This window comes from Primulina huaijiensis, chromosome 5, assembly GCF_012295235.1.
Source record: "Primulina huaijiensis isolate GDHJ02 chromosome 5, ASM1229523v2, whole genome shotgun sequence".
NCBI classification, from domain to species: Eukaryota; Viridiplantae; Streptophyta; class Magnoliopsida; order Lamiales; family Gesneriaceae; genus Primulina; species Primulina huaijiensis.
This window is the reverse complement of record NC_133310.1, coordinates 22,632,325-22,656,577: the sequence shown is the minus strand read 5'-3', so window position 1 is coordinate 22,656,577 and position 24,253 is coordinate 22,632,325. Positions and strand designations below refer to the sequence as shown.

The 24,253-nt window shown below is 33.4% G+C and overlaps 1 protein-coding gene, 1 long non-coding RNA gene and 1 pseudogene across 2 annotated transcripts; 2 read left to right on the top strand and 1 right to left on the bottom strand.

Annotated features, from left to right (window-relative positions):
• The first annotated feature begins 3,379 nt into the window (after positions 1–3,379).
• LOC140977749 (uncharacterized) lies at positions 3,380–3,775 on the top strand. Its single transcript, XM_073442487.1, has one exon. It carries the CDS (start codon positions 3,380–3,382, stop codon positions 3,773–3,775), a length of 396 nt encoding a protein of 131 aa, XP_073298588.1.
• A 2,066-nt stretch (positions 3,776–5,841) lies between these two features.
• LOC140977270 (trihelix transcription factor PTL-like) lies at positions 5,842–8,745 on the bottom strand (annotated as a pseudogene).
• Positions 8,746–22,802: 14,057 nt separating this feature from the next.
• LOC140977136 (uncharacterized) lies at positions 22,803–23,568 on the top strand. The gene is made up of 3 exons (XR_012175365.1): positions 22,803–22,997; positions 23,134–23,306; positions 23,475–23,568. It is a non-coding gene; the product is annotated as an uncharacterized lncRNA (long non-coding RNA).
• Positions 23,569–24,253: the final 685 nt, after the last annotated feature.

The window sequence follows — 24,253 nt, the reverse complement described above, 5'->3', positions numbered from 1 at the left end:
TATCGTTATTATTTATGCACTGGAAAATGTATATTCATTATATTATTGTTAATTTTTTTTGTTTTTCTCACCCCATCGAGGAAGGTATATTCATATGCTTATGTGCTTTTAAACCTCATCAGATGAATTGTTGTAGTTTTCTGTAGTGAATGAAAAATTAAATAATTTATTTGGTGAGTTTTGGATCATTTTAAATGAAATGCATATATATAAAGTGAATTTCACTGATCTTAATTTGGTCTACTGAAATGTCAATAACCTTTGGTATTTTGAAAAGTAAGTTTCTCAAACAACAATAACCTTTGATATTTCCAAATTTCAGTTCCAGTTTCACAGATATCACCATTGTATTATGGGAAACAATCGTCTACGTAAACCTCAGAACATTGCAGAAGACGACAATATGTTTTAAGAAAATTGTAACATATTACATGCATTTTTTGGCTTCATGTTCTTTTAATTTTATCTTTGCATAATCATTTTGCATTGGTTTCAATATATTATGAAATTTAATTCATTGTATAATTCATTGGGTTGTAATCTACAATTGATATACCAGTTCATTCATAATCAATTAATATTTCGAGTATATACCTCAATTTCCCCCAACAAACTTAAAATATATTCGATTTTCAAAATATTCATTATGTGATTTGTGTTTCAGATATAAATAGTGGTTCGAATGAGCCAAATGTCACTTTCCTTGATTCTAAGATCACTGCTGTGATGTCAGTGAACCATACTAAAAAATCAGAGAAATTTGACTGTTAAAATTTCAAGAATGACAGCAGGAGATGCACTCTTCTACCTCGATATATTGAATCCGGCAACGTTCCTTATCGAAGATGCTCCCAAACCTACTGAGGCATAGGGAATGTTCAGACGATCATTGTTGTTGATGCATGACACCATTCAAATATCTTGTGTAGAAATTATGTAATGATATTGCAACAGTCGGTTTGGTTCAGTTTTAATAATCTTCGGTTTGACTTTTTGGTTTATGTTTCAAATGCCTAATCCTAAACCAAACCAATTTATTCCGATCCAGTTTTGTTTTTTTATATTACAATCAGTTATTAGGTTTTGTGTAATGAATTGAGTTATAAATGTAGTAGTTAGAAATCTAAAACGTATATAATAAAAACCCACAATCAAACTAAGATTTTGATTACCTTACAAACATCTAAACAAAGTAATAAAATATAAGCATTACTATAATTCTTTTAACCAATTTATTAAGTATATCACAAACATCAAAATAAAATAATAAAAATATGGCTATGACTCTTGTAAGCAATTTGGGTTTGTTCATATTGAATAATTTCCTGCAACAAAAATCCTCATTTGCAAGTAAACAAAAATATCAACTCGAAAAGAATAAGTTTACATAAATTAGTTCAACTTAGCATACCTGATTGCAAATCACAACTATATATCAATAATATAAGAATCTCTTCCATCATTAATAAAATCTAGAAAAATTTGAAAATGTGTATCATCAAATGATAAAAAAATAATATAATTACAACATTTAAAAATATGAGATACTCATCAGATTCAAGTCGCTCAAGACAATCCAAGTCTTGTTCTATTTTATGAGTGAATATTCATTTAGAAGTCAATCTTGAACACAAACAAGAGTTTGAACCAATTTAGGAGTCAATGAACTTCTAAATATATAAAGTGTGTTTCACTAACCTTTGGTATTTTGAAAGACCTATAACTTTTGATATTTTGACAGTTTTTGAAAGGATAATAACATTTGATATTTCGAAATGTCAGTTTCTGAAAGGACAATAACTTTTAGTAATTCGAAAGGTCACCAACCTTTGGAATTCCAAAATGTCAGTTTCTGAAAGGACAATAACTTATATATATATATATATATATATATTCATCATTTTCAAATGAATGATTTTCTTCTTATTTTCTGGACCTGTTTCTTCACTTGAGTTATTTCACTACTATTACTTTCTAAATCGCGATAAAGTTAAAGAATAAAAAAATTATATGCTCCTGCTCTTTAGCCATAAGTCTTCCTCTACGCAATTAAAAATATCAATAATGTCTTATATATATTGAGCAAAAACCGACATGGAAGTAAAAAAAAAAAATTTCTTGTTCTCCTTGAATTTTGTGCATTATCTATGGTTGATTAATTGAATCAGCAAACTAATCCCATGTTTTTTTAAAAATATTTTCAAGAATCAGATCAGGTCAAACCCTGTCTAATCCACCAAAAATTTCAAGAATCAGATCAGGTCAAACCTTGTCTAATCCACCTATTTGCAGCACCAAATCTCACTTAACAACCCTAAAATATAAGATAACTCACACATTTTTTTGACAGTTATAATCATTAATTTAAATGTATGCATTTTATCTCAACTTACATTTAATTAAGTTTATATACTCATAATTCTCCTTGCTCGTCCATCAAATGTGAGTCGACGAACACACTCCGGATCTTTATTTAGAGACTGTTTAGAGGGAAGGTTAAAATCTAAGTTTTTGTCTCATCCATCACTTGTCTAATATTATCTGACTTAAATTTAATTTATCTATCAATTTATTGTCCCTATTTTTATCTCTTCGGGGAGAGTTTATTATACCAATCGTTTTGGTTTATCGACAAAAACCATCTTCTATTTAATTTGGTTTACACAGATAGTCGGATAAATGAATGCGGATTATTTATGTAAATTTTAAAATGATGTGATTTTTTTTTAAAAAAAAAGATGCAATTGTTGTTATACAAATAATAATGTGTGTCCGTGCAAAAAATCCTGTAATTAATGTAGATATATTTGACGAACAACAACAAATCTTATCTATTACATCTGATGAAATACATATGAAAGAAACACACTCAACCTGTGCCCGATACGGCAATTGTCTTTTACTATCTTACCGTGCCCGGAACTCTGTCCCATATTGCTTGAATAAATTTTCAAGTTATGAAACACATCGATTTGTCATAGCGAACACGCCATGTAAGTACCGAATTCCTACTGTTTAGGCTCTTCAAACAAGGGTTTCAGTTCCTCGATCTTGGCCCCCTTGATCGACACTGCTGTCACATGTATTTACAGAGTGAAACCCGAGAATCAGAAACAGTTTTTTGTCAGGTTAAGCTGGTGGTATCGGTTAAAGAAAGGCTTCACTTTTGGTCTATGTGATCACCCTTCATCTTCTGACAAAATCAGCAAGAATTCGAGAATCCTACGCAAATCCAGAGGAAAAGAAACTTTCGAATCCTGCGATCGAAATCTTCTGGGATTTTTCCCAGGCAGACTTCGAATGGTGACCAGAACCTGTCAACCGTTTTAATTACTTGGTGATCATACTCGACTCGGAGGTTAGCCTGATTCTTGAAGAAATGGAGCAAGAAATACTGGAAATCAAAGAACGTGTTTCCCCTAGGAAGATGGCTGAATCCATGCTTCTTTCAAGCAGGGAAAGCTTCTCAGGCAATGAAGTGTACTCCACCAGGGCCAAATTCTGCGAAACGACGTGGCACGACGTTTTGATCACGTGCTTGGGGGACGACGGGTTGACTTTGAAGAATAATCCAGCGCCGTACGTGTACATGGATAAGAAGATGGTGATTGAAGTGAAGAGATTGAGGTGGAACTTTAGAGGGGATCAGACGATTTTCTTGGATGGATTGTTGGTGGATATGATATGGGGCGTTCATGACTGGATCCTTAGGCCGTGTTTGGGATGCGGGATTTTCATGTTTAGGACAAGGAGTGGATTGGATAGCAGATTGTAGTTGGAGGAGAAAGTTTTGCACAGAATGGAGAGGAAAAGGCTGGATTTTCGTTGCTCATTTCCGTGAGAATCCAGATTGAGTGTGTAATTTTTTAGGACGCCTTTTCTCGTATGTTGGTCCGATTAAATATTATAAAAATGGATGGCATTAGTCTCAAATTTGCTGGATATTAGATGTACAAAAACCTGGCCCAATAATTTGATGGCCCAAAACAACTTTAAATATGCTGATATGTGGGCTCATATACTTTGTCGTTCTCGTGTTTGATGTTAGAAAATGAAATAAATATTGATTTTTCAAAAAAAAAAAATACAAATTAAATGACCCTAATTTCTCACGTGAGTTTGGAGAAGGACCTTCTCCATGAAATTGGGAAATTGGGAAATGAAAGACTATTTTGTGGAAAGAAATGACAAGTTTTCAGATGTGTCAGTATTTAGTCTGAATCAAAAAAATCTGCAAGTTACCGCTGCTACCAATTCAATTTAACCAGTAAATCCTCCCTTTGATTAGGTTGTTTTTGCAAAATTATCTGACCAAAATAGATATTTTTTGGCATAAGTTATGATTTAATTTTTTTGTGAATGGTAAGAGGTTATCGCCTGTGTATGATTGAGACCTTTTGCTCGGTTTTCGGTTCACATAGATTCTCTACTAGTGGAAGTAATTTATGAGTAGGGCAGTGGGCAACCTCTGCAACACAAGAAGATTAATTCACACAGTGTGGAATTTATAAATCTTACATATACACAAACAAGTATTTCGATACACGCGTTGCATGTTTATATGGTTCGTTTTTTTTTTTAACAAAAACCAAAAAAATATAAAAGGTCAAATTTTAAAAAATGCAAAAAATATAGCGTTCTCATTAATAAATAATCACAAAAACGCAATTGATACGTCATTTTTATTATTTTAAAAAGGCTTTAAAATGGATGATAGTATTTTTGTAAATAAAAAATATCAAATGACACAAAGTGATTGTTATTTTAGAAAATAAAAAAAAATATTTAAAGAAAGATGAAGCCATATAAAATGACTAATTTCTTTAATACTTTGGTTTTGTTTGGAATTAAGTTAGGATATAATTTTATTTCATCTCAAGCTTCACTAATTAATTGGAAAACAATTAATTACACGATCTCTAGTATAATAAATTAGTAATATATATATTATATCATGTTTAATGGTGAAATTAAATTGGCTCGATGAACTTTGCATCATAATAAAGTAAGGGGATCCCCTCTCATTCTCAATAAAGATTGAGTACGTATCTCACATATCTATTTTTATGAAACGATCGAGTCAACACAATTCATATTCAAAATGAAAGATAATGTTTTTAACATAAAATATAATATTTTTCATGAATCAAGTTGGGTCGAAGATACATCTCACAAAATTGATTCGTGAAACGGTCTTACAAAAGTTTTTGAGATAAAAATTATACATCGCAACTAAAATGTGTACGTTTCCATTGATGTATCCCCGCACTATATTAACCGAGCTTCATGGTAAATAGATATGTACTTAGAACAAAAAAATCATATAATATAATAATAATAATAATCATAATGCTGTATATGATTGGTAGGTAAGCAATCTATTTCACAGAATGTGAAGGAGAGAAAATCATCAAGATTTAAATTATCTTTATTCCTTTTTCGTCTCCTTTTCAAATTGTTTTTATTAAATGTTAAAAATGAATTTCAAAAAATATTCTAAAATTTTCAAATTTTTTTATTTGTCACATCTATGTAAAATTGCAACGTTAATCAGTGATCTATATACTTAATTGTACACAAACATAAAATTTTTTATAATCAAATTAAAACTTTAAAAGACGTAGAATGATATTGAAAAAAAATTTCAAATCACGTGTATTTTTTTAATATATATATACAAATTCAAAACCCAAAATAAACGTCATGGAAAGCTTATAATAAATCTGCAGAAATAAAATTCTACAACGTACGTATATCATTATTTAAGTGGATTCCCAATATCTCCAAAATAAAATTACACCAAACAAAATAAACTAAGTTACCAAACAACACACACATCGATCAGCCTTAATTCTCCAACAGTAAATTAAATCTCCAAATTCCATAAGTAAATTTCCATCTAATAAAGTAATCAGAAACAATATGTTTGCTGCAAGTTATCTTCAATTAATATAATCAAGCCATGTAGAATTTTAATCCATAATTCTCCCATAGCCATCCCCAATAAAGTACCTAAAGCAGCTATCGCTTGTTGCGATGATTCCTCCGTTACTGTTATTATATGGAGAATTCCCATTACCATTTACGCTGACAGGATTATCAATCACTTGTTCGCTTGTATCACTGTAAGCTCCTCCTGTTGGATTGCAGATGGATTCATTATTCTGATAATTATAACCGCAGATTCTTGAATTCTCTTTCCTTTTCTTGTTCATTGCATAATTATTGAGGCTATCCCACTTGTTTCTGCACATCAAGCCAGTCCTGTCATGACCAAAACAAGCCATTTTGTGTGATATCTCATCCCACATAACCTCCTCTCTGATCCCGTTTTGCCGAAACTTTACTTCCATGCCATTTCTCAAATGAACCAGTCTAGTGATCTCGGATTCGGGCCAAACGTCTCCGCGTTTAGCAGAATTGGTCCTCGTTTCACTAGTTTTATCGTTTTGATTTTCGCTGCGGCCAGTGAGGTCTTCATGCGGAGAAGCCCCGGATTCTTTTCCTGCCAATTTTTGCAAAGCACTCATTAAAGTGGCATCACGGGCTTCCATCCATGCCCTTTCACTTGCCCAAAACTTGTGCTCTCTCTCAATTCTTGCTGCATCTTGTTTCCTCCATTCCTCTTCTCGAGTCATTCTCTCTTGTTCCTTGTGCTCAATTGTCCTCAACATTTTCTCCATCCAGGATTCTTGTTTATCCATCAGTTTCTTCATTTTTGAATCAATGAAATCTTTGATCTTGGCCTTCCAACTGTTCTTTCCCTTTCTCTTCTTCTTCTTTGGTGAATCATCATCATAATCATGACCATTGTTTCTATTGATCCCTACATTTATACCAGTGTCGTCTGATAAATCTGTATCAGAATCAGAAGAATTTGAGAGACTAAGGCTAGTAGTTTCTGAGAACTTCAAACCCGGATAAGATTCTTGATTATAAGATGAAAGAGTGTTCTTATTTGGAAAACTGTACTGAAAACTTCCACCATTGAAATGGGTTTCTGACACTGAAGCTGCTGAGTGGTTATTTTCTCCATAGAGAGCTTCAAGTTGCCTAAAGAACCTGTAATGCTTCCCATCTTGCCTTCCAGCTTTGCCATCTTTTGTCTTTTTATAATACTTGTACAAATTCTCGAACTTCTCTCTGCATTTCTTGCCACTCCTCTGATATCCATGGTCTTCAGACATTATCCTAACATTCAAATTTTTTTTTAAAAAAGAAAGGAACAAAAAATATTACTTACTGAGCACTGTAATATAAAAACGAAGATGTTGCAGTAAAATAACCCTAGTTTCGTGAAACTGGTCTAAAATTTAAGTGATAATGACATTTGCTAAGAATGGGCAAACTCATGTGAATTCTAAGATTAAGTTGTGGAGACAAAACTCATCTGGGAAAATGACAATTCAAAATTTTGCAGAAGCTGTCAGTGAGAAGAAGTGATGTTGCTACTCATGATTCACGTCTTTTAATGAAAGCAAAAAACAGAAAATTTTGTTTACTATAACACCCAAAAGATTGTCATTTTTTGCAGCAAGAAAGTAGTATTAGTTCTTGTCCAAAAGAAGACAATTGCAGAAGTGATTGTGAGGTTACATCATAGAAATCGGATGATGAGGTAAAAGATAAAAGTAACACTCAGATTCTCGAACTTTACTTCAATAATGTCACTTGCCATTTAATTTCTTCAACGCAAAAAACAAAAACGAAAGAAGAATAAATATTAATAAAAGCAACTAATAAACTTGAATCAAGAAAATCAATAAAAATCAATCAGCAGAAAATTGATCATAATAGAAACGTGACAGTTGCCATCATGATTAACACCGGATTAAATATGATTCTTTGTCAATTTCATATTTTCGCAGATTAATCAAGTGCAAGAGTGTGCTGATATATCTGATGTATAGTTAACAAAATCATGGATAAATAAATACTTAAACTAGCCAACTCGGATTTGATCTCAAGATATTGAAGAGTGCTTTGTGAGAACTATGAACTAAGGAATTAGGTCAAGTACATGTGCATAATACCTCGAAACCTCGTCCCACAACGGACCCTTTTGATTTGCCTCCTTAAACTTAGGATCAAGCCGCGATCTGATCTCAAGAAGAGTAAGGGTCTCTTGTCTCGGCCACCTCGCCGTACAGTTCTCTCCTCCTCCAACTACTGCTGCAGACCCGCCGCCAATCTGTACACCAGTTGCCTCGATCTCAAACCCACTAAACCCAGCAGCAGTGACACTGGCACTGTTGGTAGAATCAAAAGGAAACTCGTGATGCATCCCTCTTTGAACCATGAGCGTCTCGTAGTGTTGAGATGGGGTCAAACTCCTGTGGGCAGGAAGTAACTCCGGAGGCGGCGGGAAGAAAGGTCTATCGCTGATGAACTGACGCAAATCAGCCGGCATCCCGTATTGATCCTCCTCCATGTGAACAAATAAATTTCTTTAGGAGTAGTAATTATGAACAAAAGGGAAAAGCGGTTTAAGTGAAGCGATGGCTAAAGGAGCGGTAAACCCGGATCATGTTCTTACAGAAAAAGAGAAGCTTTAAATTCATGAAGAGTACAATGGACCCCCTTTATTTGTTTCTTCTGCTACATCACTGTAAACTACGGTGTCTCTTCCCTCTTCTGTATCTATCTGTGCGTACACTGTATGTATATATTGTGTAGGGTTAGGGTGCATACATCGTTGGTGCAGCTGCGTACAAGATAACACGAATTTAGGGGGGTGGGGAATGAATGAGGACACGAATGTCAAAAGGTAATCAGGTTTTAAAAACGAAACGGGATGCATAATCATTTTCAAATATATATATTTTTACAAGGTAAACTTCAATCTTGAACATCTGAGAGAACGTGTGTGTCGTGCATAAGCCGAATGTTTTTTTATATATTTGTAAATAAATATGTTAAAATTTTATTTGGGGTAAATCATTTAAAAATGAATTTTTAAAATTCTCAATTTATTTTTTATTCATTGTAATGAATTGAAAAAACCATCTAAATACATAGTAATTTCAATATTTAGGCAAAAATTTATGTGAGACGGTCTCACGGGTAGTAGATATCCCTTTTGCAATGGATTCCAAATCCCAAATATTTATTTTTTAAGTTATTGTGATGATGTATTTCAAATTCATTAGAACATTAAAGCATTTTAAATTATCCTTTCAAATATTTTTTCAAATCCAAATTCTTTAATCAAATGCAAAAACGTGGATAGTTAGTTAGCTCTATAAAATTTGTACCGATCGACACTACCGATCGACATTATAAAATCAGCCTGTTTTAAAAAATATATTCGGCAAATAAGAGTTTTCCGAATGAATTTTTCACATTGATTGTCGAGGTTGATTTTAAATAGTTATTAAATTTCACAACAATGTAACCCCAAAAATAACTAAAATAATAAGATATATAACACACACACACACACACACACACACACTAATACTATTTACTATGCATTAATGTGCAGGTGTCTTTGGCACTTTCAGTGAATCTCATTAAATGAGAATTGGTCCATATTTAAAAAAAAAATGAAATTATTAAAAAAAAATTGGTCAATGAGTGCTTAACAAATATTATATTCCTCCTTAAAAAATAGTATATTTCTAAGCTATATAATTAAAAATAATTCAAATGTGAATAAAATAAATAAGAAGTACTGCTACCTAATTTAATGTTTCTTTCAGTTCTAATATTATACGTCTTCTTAAATATTCCTGTTTTTTTCACTGCAAAATCTTTAACCGGACGACTGCCACTACCGATCACTTTGCATGTTCATAAATTATATAGCAAATAATTAATACCTTTCCATTTGATTTTTTAAAGCCATAAATGCTATATAAATAAATAAATTTTAAATATGGAAAATATATTAATTATTTTTTTTGTCTACGACCAGTATTGTTATTTTGAAAATATAAAGTTGTCCAGATTTTGATCCTTCTCCAAACAAAAAAAAATTCCAATCGGGGCAAAATATCAAGTGGTCTATTGCAAAATATCAAGGAAAATTTAAGGTATCTCAATTTTTAAAAGATTAGTTTACATGATTAATATTTGGAATTATTCACTTCAATTTCTGAACGAAAAAAAAAAATTCAAGCTCACAGAAACATAAAATATAGTAAGTTAATCATAAAATGAAGATTCAATTAGTTATTACTTTCTTTTGACATATAGATTATATATATTTTCACAAAAACATATGTTCCAAATTAAATGCATGTATTTGATCATAGTATCATATTACATCTAATAACATTGTTTGTTTGGTTTGTGGATAAAATGATAAATGATACATAATATAATAAATTAATAAATTTGGATAAGTTAATGTTGTGTGTCGCTAATCTTTTGTAGAACTTGGTCAATCATCAGAAAGAACAAAGATACATAATCGATTAAATGTTTTATTCTCAGCATTAACTTGGTTGTACGAAAATATACTTTTATTGATGGAAAAACATTTTTCTTGTTATTGAATATATATGGTATTCTCGACTGTTTAAATAAGTATATACTACCATATTTTCATAATATATGCTTATACTTTATTTGATTTTAAAAAATCTTCACTAATTTATGTTCCCTGAGTTCGAGGTTTTAATTGGTTCCACCCCTGGTCACTGATTAATAAATTGTAATTTGCATTTTAAAATGTCCGTACAGTCTAATTATGCCCAATAAAAAAAGATATAAAAATAATAATAAATAATGGTCACATATATCTAGAATTATTGTTCTCATGCTTACAAAAAAATTAATTTAAAATTATAGTCTAATAATTGCTTCCAAATTGGAGAGATGCTCCTCACTGAACGCAATCATAGCATTCCCAAATAGGAAGGCATGTCTACTCATAAGTTTAGTATGTACATATATATATATTTATTTATTTAAATCAATATACATGCATACATCACAACTTTAAGTAAATAACTCGAAAATAACTAGTTTAATATATTTTTAAAAAAGCCTGAATTTTTTAATTATAAATTATACAATTATAATTATTTTACCTTCCAAGTTACTTGGAGCTACTTGTTAAGAGCATGAGCTATACGTTTAGTTAAACTCGTCTTGAAACATAATATTGTCCTAAAATTCGTCAGTAAGAAATCGAGTTGGCGACCTAACATAAAAAAAAATATACAACAAATTTGATAACCTAACGTGATGCAATATGTTTTAAGAAAGATTTGAATTCGCGATATCAAATCATATAATGATCCATATAATATTATAAAAAAGATGAGAAAAAATCAAGTAGTCGACAATAGTCTCCATTTTGGACGGAACTTTAGACTTTTATGATGTGCATGCACATTTTTTTTTGACATTTAACCTCCTGCATTCACTCGTCGATTGTATGATAATGCCTATAAATATCTACTCTTAAGACCCCGAATCACACATCTCATAAGAACAAAACTACACTATTTACATAGAGTTTGAATGCTTATAAAGTTTCAAACGAAGAGGAAAACAGAATACTTACAAATCATTCAATGACCGGAGCTGATACTCGTTCCACTTCCACATATTTGTTTATGATCTATGTGTGTACGTAAAATGATTTTCGAGAAAAAGTACCCAAAAAAAAAATTATATATCTCAGAAGGTTTTTAAATTTCAATAAGAAAGGATCCATCACTAACTGTTTTAAATAGAACTTAGCTTGTTGAAAACAAAAAATATATATCGGACCCCGTATTGAATCTGATCAGTTGCTGCACACTGATCAGTTCTGACTGTGCCGGTGTTTACTGACGTTTGCCCACGTACAAGTATTTAAATTTTTCTGTGGACCCTTTCACTCTACTCTATCATAATTATTCATTCATTTGTTAACTTCTTGCGCCGGACCCCATTATTACTTTCTTAAATTAATAAAGAGAAATTTGAATTATATAATGATAAAAAAAAAAACCAAGAATTAAGCTTACGTTAAATTTCACCGTTACTCGGTCCGATTGCAAGGAAAAAAGTCGCAAATCTCCAACCAAGTTGAGATTCTCACTAGATTGAATTTTTGGGATTATTATAATTTTAATTTGGACATAAAAAATAATTAAATTATAATGTTTTGTTATCGTAGTACGGAGAGTGAGTTGTTTATCACATTAAAAAAAATCTTGATGATAATAGCAAAAAAAAAAGGGCAAAAATTTGTGTGAGACGGTCTCACGAGTCGTATTTTGTGAGACGGATATCTTATTTGGGTAATTCATAGAAAATTATTATTTTTTATTCTAAAAATATTATTTTTTATTGTGAATATCGGTAGGGTTTGACCCGTCTCACAGATAAAGATTCGTGAGACTGTTTCACAAAAACCTACTAAAAAAAAGTTACCAGCTTTGGTCTAAGTTGTTTCTCATTTTTGTTGGAAAATCATCAAATATCGAATCACCAAAGGTCCCGGCCAACTCAAAAGGTGTCACATGCTCACTCGCATGCTTTTGTTTTAAAAACCATTTAAAAACAAAAGTAAGTATATATGTTTGTTTTGCAGTAATATAAAATATAATTTTTTATTTCTCGTAAAGTGAAAATAACATAAATTAAAGAAAAAAAAAACATTTTAATATTTCACAATCAGTGAAGAAAAGTATAGATGAGGAATCAGGATAATTGGATAAAAAATTGAAAATAATATTATATATACTCCAATTGATGCAACAATATCTGCTAAAAAAACGGTGGTTGTTAGTCAGGGGCCCATGAATTTCTTTTAAAAATCGTGTTCCCCTGGTGTGCGTCAAAACCCATGAACTTGGCAAATCAGTCATTATCCCGTACCAAGTTGGAAATTATTAAAATGCGATTATCGATTCGTACCACCCCCTGGATTAACACGCTTATTTACACAAATACATTCCAGGGCTTGATTTATCAGTCTTTCCACCCTCTGTATAATACACATACATGTCAAAATATATTATACCAGTAAAAAAATAAATTGATATCTTTTGATGCGACAAATGCCAAATTACCAAAGTATCAGTTCAAATACATATTATACATACTAGCGGATCATGACACATGCAACAGCTTGTGTTCCGTAGAAAAATTGGATTATTAAATAATTCTTTAATAAATAGTATAGATTTGTATTTCAGTGCCTATATTATTTATCTCCGTCCATCATAAGTTATTCAAGAAACTTTTTATAATAACACTTTTTAATGAAAATACATACAACTAATTGGCAAAAACTTGTGTGAGACGGTCTCATGAGGTGTATTTTGTGAGACAGATATCTTATTTAGGTCATCCATGAAAAAATATTACTTTTTATGCTAAGAGTATTGCTTTTTATTGTGAATATCGGTAGGGTTGACATGTTTCACAGATAAAGATTCGTGAGACCGTCTCACAAGAAACGTACTCCAATTAATTATAATTCACCACACATAGTAGGTGGAACTAAATCGGATAGTGCATGTTTCCTATTGTGGTTTTACTTAATTTAATAATAATAATTATTATTTACTATGCTGCGCCAACTATAATTAATTTTCTTAACGTAAATACTACCAAAAAAAATGTGCATATACCACCATGGTAGGCATTGTTAATGTAAGGCCGACAATAAGATTTCTCAATATAAAAATAACGTTGTTGGAGATATGATAATTTATTGTCAAACTTTAATGCGTCTTTTTTCTAGATTCTCTATTTTAAAGTGGTATTATATTTATACCTATCTAAAGTGAAAGAGATGTTTACTGACTTCTTATAACTTAAATCACAAACCTAAAAAATAATATTAATTTCTATTCTTTAAAACACCCAAAATTTGTACTTTCGTTAGGCTTACTTCCTGTAAGATTCAAACAATTCATCTAGGTTGCGTTTTGATTGAAGGGTCTGAATTTGATAAAGTATTTCGAGGGAAAACAAGAATTAATGATTATATTTGGATGATTTTGAAATCCTTCACAATAATTCAAAAAATAATTATATGAAACTTGAAATTAGTTGTCAAGTGGATTTGTACAAACAAACTAATAAATACGATATTATGAATTTGAAATCTCCAACTTCAAATTTATCGATTCAAAGGTTATCACTTTAAAATATACTATCATTATGAACTTGCAAATGCCATGATAATGCACTGTTATGTACTTACAAATTGTTTCTTCTATGTATATATTAGAATCACAACACACATGATACATGTGAATGATATAATATATTTAATATCACAAAAACTCGTATGAGACGACTATCTTATATTTATAATATTTAGTTAAGAAAAACATGGAATATTATGAGTGAAATTTTGGGGGAAAAAATTGACGTCTCAACTATTATATATATAGTAAATATATATTTTAAAATAATTTGAAAAAAATGAATTAATTTGATAAGATGATTTTGTCTATATATTTAATTATTCAGGTTCAACCTTGTTGGTGGAATGATTGTACAGTACATATATGAATTTTTTTATCTAGTCCAAATTATCATTATTATTTAAAAACTGTACGTGTCTCTCGTGTTCATGTATGCCACCAACCTTAGCTAACGTGTATTTCCTGTTCATGCACGTTATAATCAGAAAAAAAATACACATGTAATCCAATTACTGCTTTTTTAACAATAATAATCACAAAAAAACTACTAACCATTGCAGCAGAATTAGGGGGAAACACTGTGCTGCAGGCCCATGAGATGTTAAATTCCATCGGACAATGTAGCTTTTAGCAATGTCAATGAATTTGATGACAAGTTCTTGTAATTAATACCATTTTCTTAGCATTACTTACAGAGAAATTAAGCTGCCATCTTTATATATCTATGGGGAAAACACTATCTAACACCTAGCAATTATGACTAGTTTAGGAAGTTATAAGTTTATATACACACGCATATATAAGTATTTATTATTTTTATGTTCGAGGTTGTTACAGTAAGGGTGGGGCAATAACTGTTCAAATTCAAAAAGTCGAAAGACCAATTCTGTTCAATTGTACATATTGAGGATTGGATCTGTTTTGTGGGTAAATATTAGGGTTTAAATTTTTGGCAAATTTTGACCAGTGAGATCATGTATGTTCAATTTGGAAAGTTGAAGAAGCAAATTTGAAAATCGAGGGACTAACCTTTACTTTATTCCCTTTTTTCCTAATAAAGTTCGATACCAAACAATTTCAGCCATCATGATAGCAAGTTTGACCGTTGATAAATGAGAGGTAGTTCTCCAATCTCCACCATAGATCGACTCTAGATGCTGCTGCTAATTTCTTTTAGTACAAGCGGAACTTTATCACAGACTTTTCTATTTTTTTCCGAGGCGAGCTGCTAAAATTTTACAGAACAACACCAATAGCTGTAATAGGAGGTTCATTCTCGATCGCCAAGATTAACGGGCCACAATATAGCAGAAGCTGCGGCATGGCTGTGCTGGTTTGACAGGTGAATTCTGTCTTATATGCTAGCTTCATGGAGTAATTTAAATAAGATTTTATCATTTGAGTTCTTCGGTCAGTCAGGTCATCACATTGGTCATTTCAGACACATGGCCGGTCTTGGAAATGAAGCGATCAAATCCTCAGTGTAGAGAATTAGTTCTAATGTGTATGACTATATTCTTTTGGATTTTATTCTTATGTTATGTATTGCATTTGGAAGTTGACTCAGCTCTCATTGTCTGTGTTTTATTTTCTAATGGTATTGAAAGAGAGGGAGAAACACTCCGGGTCTAGCATACACTAACCTGACCTGTTTATGGCAAGGCCAACTTCTCGTTTGATCGATTATTTTCAGGAGCTGGTTTAATTTGGATTAACCTTCTTTATTGGTTTAGATGCGGGTAGTAGTGAGGTCACAAATTATCATATGCAATGAGTTCTAGATTTTAAGTTGAAAAGATGTGTATATTTCCAATGGGTATAAATTAATGGAAGCATTGGTGGGACTCTAAATCTTCATGTGTTGTAACGGGACCATTCATGTGTAGTTCCTACTTGGTGAAACTTCTGCAGAGCAATCTATTTATCTATATATCCTGTGCTTATTTATGTGATTGCATGCCTCTATTGAATACTTCATAGTTATGTCTGATATCAATGTTCTAAGAAGTGCATAGCTTCAGTAAAAAATTTCGTGTCGGACAAAAGTATGAAAAAATGAGCAATTTTTTGGCGATCATATTAAGCATATAAAAAACGTGAAAAAGGACAAAATTTTAAGATAAATTTTGAAGTTAAGGTTATTTTAGACAATTAATATTTAATGATATAACATTTTATATACAAAAAAAAAATCCTAAAAAGCATGTAAAATCCTAAATTTTGTATCCAATCTTTCTTTTCTTTGCCACTAAGAAATAACACTTGAACCACAAACAATGGACGAAGGTTTTACTCCATACAATTTGATATTTTGAAAGTTATATGTTTTTGATAATTTGAAAATTTATACTTTTATTAAAAAAATTTGGAAGACCTATTCAATAAAGAAGATGAGTGTACGTAGATTAAGAATGCCACGCCTACATCAGGTTTTTTTGATGAATCTCTCGCATTATGATCCGCGGACACGGAAAGTAGCTAAACAATCAGCCGATCTACGACCACCCTAGTGTTGCGTCAGTATGCGTATTGGTTGATCTCTTGCTTGAAGGATATGCCCAATCGTATTTGGCTGGGGATGGGAAAGTCTTGTACGAGGTTCAGCTCAGGCATAGCTACTGGAAAAGAAGTCATGCCTCTCTCCGATAGACATGCAAGCTTCTTCGTCTTCAGAATCCTTGCAGTGATACCTTTTGTGTCTAGCTCGTTCTCTTGGTCAAAATAAAAGCCAAAACACCATCGAGTGATCTCTATTCTATTAGACCGGGAAAGAAGACAAAATGTCTTATTGGAGAAATTGGTATTTCAATTGAATCCTTTTGAAGGAAATATCAAAGATTCTCCTTAAACAAAAAACAAAGTGGAACCCTTCTTTTGGAACGAGCCTTAACTGACGCTGCTGCTACTACTGGTCTTGACACCAAAATCAAATCGACTGCATCTCTTTCCGGCTATTCAATAAAGTCCTCCATTCATCCGACCGGAGGTGTGGATAACTATTCCAACCCCAAGAACCAGTGAAGGCGACGTCACTTCTTAACATAACAGGAAGGGCGAACAACTCTTCCTTTCCTATAGCTAAGAGTTATGTGTTTCTTAATTTATTAATTGACTTGTAATAATAAAAATTATACCAAAACCTGAAAGCACGCTTATTTCGTATTAAATCTACTCAAACTTGTAAAGCTTGAAGTTTGATCGTGAGGTTTCATTACGGTTTTTGGAACCTTGACTGATATTTCTGTTATTGTAAATTATTGTTTGCTGATGAGAAAATTTTCATTTTCCTTTTCTGAATCAATTTTTGTGTCTCAGGTTAAAATTTTCTTCTCTCGCACTTGTGTGTTGGCATTTGCTGTGACATATGCTTTATTATTTGCAGGTTTCCGGTGAAAAGCTTGTAGAAAAAACTATTAGTGCGAGCTCTTTGGCGATGCAAAACACAGCCGTGAATCTTCACTGCGAGCATATCATGGTTTGTCCCGTGGAATTGTTGAAAACACGCGTGTGGAGGATGCTGCAATAGCACATATTTGAGCAGCTGTGGAGTAGAGATTAATAATGCGGCGCAGAGAAGCTAAACGTGAATGAAAAGGCTCTGAACTAAAGTTCTTCCCATGTTTAACGTAAGAAATCAATTTATCCGGTGCATAAAATTTTCACCCACTTTCCCTTGTTCACGCACGAGGTTGTGCTGCAAGTGTTAGGTGAGGTGGGGCCTGTTGAATAAAAAATTAAGAAACTTGCTTTCCCACATATCTCACGTCGGTTTTGTTATAAAATTGAATGAAGGAATTTAGTTATAAATAGAGCTCAATTCCTTCAGTTATTGTATCCCAAAATCAAAAGCTTTTCAGCTTTGATAAAAATAGAGTGAATAGAAAAAAAGAGTGTATTTTTTTCTTGAGTGCGGGAATTCTCTTTGTGTGAGTTAGAGAAATTATTTTCTCGGTATACTCGGGTTGGGAGTGTGAGATATTGAGTGTATTGGTGTATACACTTGTTGTAATATTTCTTCCAGTTATAAAAGTTGCAGTGCTCCGTGGACGTAGCCTATATTGGGTGAACCACGTAAATCTTTGTGTTCTTGTTGGTTATTTTATTCCGCAATTTTTTGGGTACTATATTATCACCGGGGTTGGCATCGCTTCGGGGGTGTAATTCCCCAACAACTGGTATCAGAGCCTTGTTGTGAAAATTCTTAAGAATTCTGAGTATGCTCTGTGGTTGCAGCTTTGTCTGATCTTCCACATCAGAAAAGATTTTTTAGATTTTTTGCTAAGGCTAGAGAAGTGATGGCCGGAGATGATAGATCGGGACCGAGAATCAACAAGTTCGACGGTACAGATTTTACGTTCTGGCGACTACAAATTATTGATTATTTGTATAGCAAGAAGTTGCATCAACCTCTATCTGGAAAGAAACCGGAAAAGATGGAGGATGATGACTGGAAGCTTCTTGACCGACAAGTGTTAGGTGTAATACGATTGACCCTAACGAAGAACGTGGCACATAACGTGGCGGAGGCAAAAACAACGGAGGAGATGATGTCCATTTTGTCGGACATGTACGAAAAACCATCGGCAAATAATAAAGTACATATAATAAAGTACATCTCATGAAGAAGTTATTTAACTTGAAGATGAGAGAAGATGCATCGGTGGCTAAACACATCAATGAATTCAACACGATTGTTTCACATCTTACATCGGTTGAAATTAAATTTGATGATGAGATTCAGACACTTATTCTTGTGGCGTCTTTACCAGACAATTGGGAACCGATGCGGGCAGCGGTAAGCAACTCTGTTGGACAAAGAAAGCTACAATTCAATGATGTCAGAGATCAAATTCTTGCTGAAGAAGTTCGCAGGATGGATTCTGGTGAAGGAACATCATCAAGTTCTGCTCTAAATCTCGAGAATAGAGGAAGGGGCAGGAGTGGCGAAAAGAGTTTTAACCAATGGCATTGTAGATCCAAGTCAAGAAATGGAAAAGACAAAAGCAATTTTGAAAAGAATGTGAAGTGCTGGAGCTGTGGTGAGACTGATCACTTGAAAAAGAATTGCAGATCAACAAAGAACAACACTAATGTTGTTACTGAGGAGGTATATGATGCTCTATTACTATCCATGGAAAGCCCGGTTGATTATTGGGTTATGGACTCGGGAGCTTCGTTTCATACCACTAGTAATCGTGATGTAGTCGATAATTACATTGCGGGAGATTACGGAAAAGTTTTCGTGGCTGATGGAAAACCTTTGGAAATAATTGGTATGGTTGATGTCCGGATGAAGATGACAAATGGATCTGTCTGGAAAATCAACAAAGTAAGACATGTACCAAAGCTGACACATAATCTGATTTCAGTGGAACAGCTTGACGACGAAGGTCATAAGGTGACCTTTGGTGATGGTTCTTGGAGAGTGAAAAAGGGAGCCATGATTGTTGCTCGAGGAAAGAAAACTGGAACACTTTATATGACATCCAGTTTGAGAAATAAAGTAGGCTTGGGGATACGAGTGATAAGGGAATGAAGATGTTTGTTTCAAACAGAAAGCTACCGGAATTAAAGATCGTTGAAAACAAGCTATGTGAAAGTTGTACATTTGGAAAACAGAAGAAGGTGAGCTTTTCAAAAGGCGGTAGAGAACCGAAAGCAGCAAAGTTGGAGCTGGTTCATACTGATGTATGGGGACCATCTCCTGTGACATCCCTTGGAGGCTCGAGATACTATGTCACATTTATTGACGATTCGAGTAGAAAAGTTTGGGTTTATTTTCTGAAAAATAAATATGATGTTTACGAGACCTTTAAAAGGTGGAAAGCCATGGTGGAAAATGAGACCAACTTGAAGGTGAAGTGCTTACGGTCTGACAATGGTGGAGAATATGAAGATGATGAGTTCAAGAAATATTGTGCACAGAACGGGATCAAGATGGAGAAAACCATTCCTGGTACACCTCAACAGAATGGTGTAGCTGAAAGGATGAACAAGACCTTGAATGAACGCGCAAGGAGCATGAGATTGCATTCTGGATTGCCAAAATCATTCTGGGCTGATGCTGTTAACACTGCATCATATCTGATCAACAGAGGACCTTCGGTACCACTGGACTACAAAATACCCAAAGAGGTTTGGAGCGGCAAAGAAGTAAACCTTACTTTCTTGAAAGTGTTTGGATGTCTATCTTATGTTCATATTGATTCATCAAGCAGAACAAAACTTGATCCGAAATCAAAGAAATGCTTCTTTATTGGTTATGGAGATAATGAGTTTGGTTATCGTTTCTGGGATGACCAAAATCGAAAGATCATTCGGAGCAAGGATGTAATCTTTAATGAGAAACTTCTGTACAAGGACAAGTCAGACATTGGAGCTGGAGATGAATGTCCTGAAGTCAAAAAGACTGATGAAGTGCCATTGACAAACATTCCAGTGAATGAATCAAAAACCAGTAACCAGGAAGATGAAGAAGAAACTGCACAAGATGATGACCCGCAAACTCCGGTGATTGAACTCAGGAGATCTTTGAGAACCATTAGACCACCTGATAGATACTCCCCTGCACTTCACTATATTTTGCTGACATACAAATGTGAACCGGAGACCTATGAAGAGGCGATGCAAAATGATGATTCAACCAAGTGGGAGTTGGCCATGGAAGATGAGATGGATTCACTGTCATCCAATCAGACGTGGGAGTTGACAGAACTTCCGCAAGGCAAAAAAGACGTTACATAACAAGTGGTTGTACCGGTTAAAAGAAGAGCATGATGGTAGCAAGTGGTACAAGGAAAGACTTGTTGTAAAAGGCTTCCAACAACGGGAAGGAATTTATTACACCGAGATTTTCTCTCCGGTGGTTAAATTAACCACTATCAGGAATGTACTTGGACTAGTGGCGAAGGAAGACTTACATTTGGAGCAGTTGGATGTAAAGACTGCGTTTCTTCACGGTAACCTAGATGAAGAAATTTATATGAAGCAGCCACAGGGCTTTGAAGTACGGGGAAAAGAGAGAATGGTGTGCAAACTTGAGAAGAGCTTGTACGGTCTCAAACAAGCTCCAAGACAATGGTACAAGAAGTTTGATGGATTCATGAGTGAAAATGGATTCTTAAGGTGTCAAGCTGATCACTGCTGTTATGTGAAAAAGTTTGACGGTTCTTATATCATACTACTGCTATATGTAGATGATATGCTGATAGCTGGAGCTTGTGTGGAAGAAATTGATACTCAAGAAAGATTTATCAAATGAATTTGCCATGAAGGATTTGGGTTCTGCAAAGCAAATCCTTGGAATGAGGATCTTCAGAGACCGGGTGAATGGATTCTTGAAGTTAGCTCAAGAAGAGTACGTGAAAAAAGTGGTTAGCAGATCTAATATGGATGAAGCTAAATCTGTGAGTACTCCTTTGGCTAGTCATTTCAAACTAACCAAAGCACAACCACCATCGACGGAGCAGGAGCATGCTTATATGAATAAGGTTCCTTATGCTTCTGCTGACGGAAGCCTCATGTATGCAATGGTGTGCACAAGACCAGACATAGCACATGCAGCGGGAGTTGTGAACAGGTTTATGAGTAATCCAGGAAAGCAACACTGGGAAGCAGTTAAGTGGATTCTCAGGTATTTGAAAGGTACTGCTAGTTGTTCTTTATGCTTCACGAGATCAAAATTTTGCTTACAGGGTTTTGTCGATGCAGATATGGGTGGTGACCTGGATGGCAGGAAAAGTACTACTGGATATGTGTTCACATTAGGTGGTACAGTTGTAAGCTGGGTGTCTAAGCTGCAAAAGATTGTTGCGCTTTCGACTACTGAGGCTGAGTATGTTGCAGTTACAGAAGCTAGCAAGGAGATGATATGGTTGAAATCCTTTCTAGAGGAATTAGGTAAGAAGCTTGAAGATAGCACATTATACTGTGACAGTCGGAGTGCTATTCATTTAGCAAAAAATCCTGTTTATCATGCTAGGACAAAGCATATACAGGTTAGGTACCATTTCATCAGATTAGTGCTGGAAGATGGAGTCTTGATGCTGGAGAAGATTCCTGGAAGTAAAAACCCAGCCGATATGCTCACGAAGACAGTAACCATTGACAAACTGAAGTTGTGTTCAACTTCAGTTGGACTACAAGTATAAATGGAGATATATGAGCTGCTGCAATGATGGTGTGAAGACATAATTGAAATCAAGTCTTCAAGTGGGAGAAATGTTAGGTGAGGTGGGACCCGATAAATAAAAAATTAAGAAACTTGCTTTCCCACATATCCCACATCGGTTTTGTTATAAAATTGAATGAAGGAATTTAGTTATAAATAAAGCTCAATTCCTTCAGTTATTGTATCCCAAAATCAAAAGCTTTTCAGCTTTGATAAAAAAAGAGTGTATTTTTTTCTTGAGTGCGGGAATTCTCTTTGTGTGAGTTAGAGAAATTATTTTCTCGGTATACTCGGGTTGGGAGTGTGAGATATTGAGTGTATTGGTGTATACACTTGTTGTAATATTTCTTCCAGTTATAAAAGTTGCAGTGCTCCGTGGACGTAGCCTATATTGGGTGAACCACATAAATCTTTGTGTTCTTGTTGGTTATTTTATTCCGCAATTTTTTGGGTACTATATTATCATTGGGGTTGACATCGCTTCGGGGGTGTAATTCCCCAACATCAAGTGCATGTGTACTTAATTGCTCTCTTCCATGTTTTGAAATACATTATCAAGTACAATTAAAACTTCACACTTTTGACCATTGCTGACCGCTATTTTTTCCCAAAAGCAAACAACTGAACGAGGTTTTGAAATCATATGTAATTTCAGAGACACTTGATCAGAGTACGTAGCAGATGAGGATATTGGCGGTGCTTTTACATGTTACAAATATCTGGAGGTAAGTTTTTCGAATTATTTTCTAATCGTGAATCTTGGATTTCTTTGATGATACACACCCCTTTTGCCTCTTACTTTTGGAGAAATGATTCTACAAATGCTAATTATGTAGTTTAAATATGTTCATATCGATGCAGAAGCACTATGTACCTTAACTATGTCTGGAAAACAGTTTGACTTGGAAGTGTTCCCCCGCTTTCCAGATGAATCTCTTCACGGAAAGAATTTGACCGTGTTCGAATTTTCACAGGATGCTACGGTGGATCTGACTTTCTATGTTTTAAAAGTTACTATTATATTGCTCCAAAAGGTGAAATCGCTCAACTTAGGCGTCCCTCACTCCTGGCCCGACAGGATTGTGAGAGGAGCTAAATCATGGTGACTCAGCCAACCAACAGCAGCTAGACCTTATGCTACGCCGCGCACAAGGAGCTCCCCACATTGGAGGGAAAGTTACTATTATATGTATGTACACAAGATGAATAGGTATCTCAAATGGATAGCCAGAATTCCTTAGTTTCAAGTAACTTTTGTGAAAGAAAGATGAGATGCAAGTAAATTGCATGCAATTATTTGAGTTTTGTTTATTTGTTTTAGTGTTTTGGCATAAGAACTGCATATGCATGATAATTTTGTGATTTAATTATAAACAGTAGGAGCAATTAATATATAATATCACTGTAAAACTAAAACAAATGTTCTCAAAATAAAAAATATATTTATTCTTTTCAGGCCTAGAACACATGCATGGATAAATACTACAAGTTGTCAGTTGGCATTTGAATTTGCGATTTATTTAGATTTTAGAAATAAAGTTTTGTTGTCGACACTTGTCAAAATACTCGGATGGTTTGTGTTATTTTAATTTAATTAATGATATAAGTTTTTGTTAATTAATTATTATAAAATATAAGTTAGAATAGTTTTCCACAACATTGATTAATGATATAAGTTTTTGTTAATTAATTATTATAAAATATAAGTTAAAATAGTTTTCCACAACATTGATTAATACATAATAATAAATATAAATAAATTAATTAAAAATTTGATATAGAAGTATTTCGAGAAAGTTGTGTTTGGACCATAAATTTTTAATGCCTGTAGCAGTTTTCCAAATTCATTTTTATTGAAATGAATAATTATTTTTTTCAGAAAAATTATTAGGCAAAAAGATGATTTCACGGATCGTATTTTGTGAAACGGTATCTTATTTGGGTTATCCATGAAAAAATATAACTTATTATGTTAAGAGTA

Bases quoted from the DNA above. Each gene is read 5' to 3' on its own strand.
- LOC140977749 (XM_073442487.1), top strand. From the start codon at position 3,380: ATGGAGCAAGAAATACTGGAAATCAAAGAACGTGTTTCCCCTAGGAAG.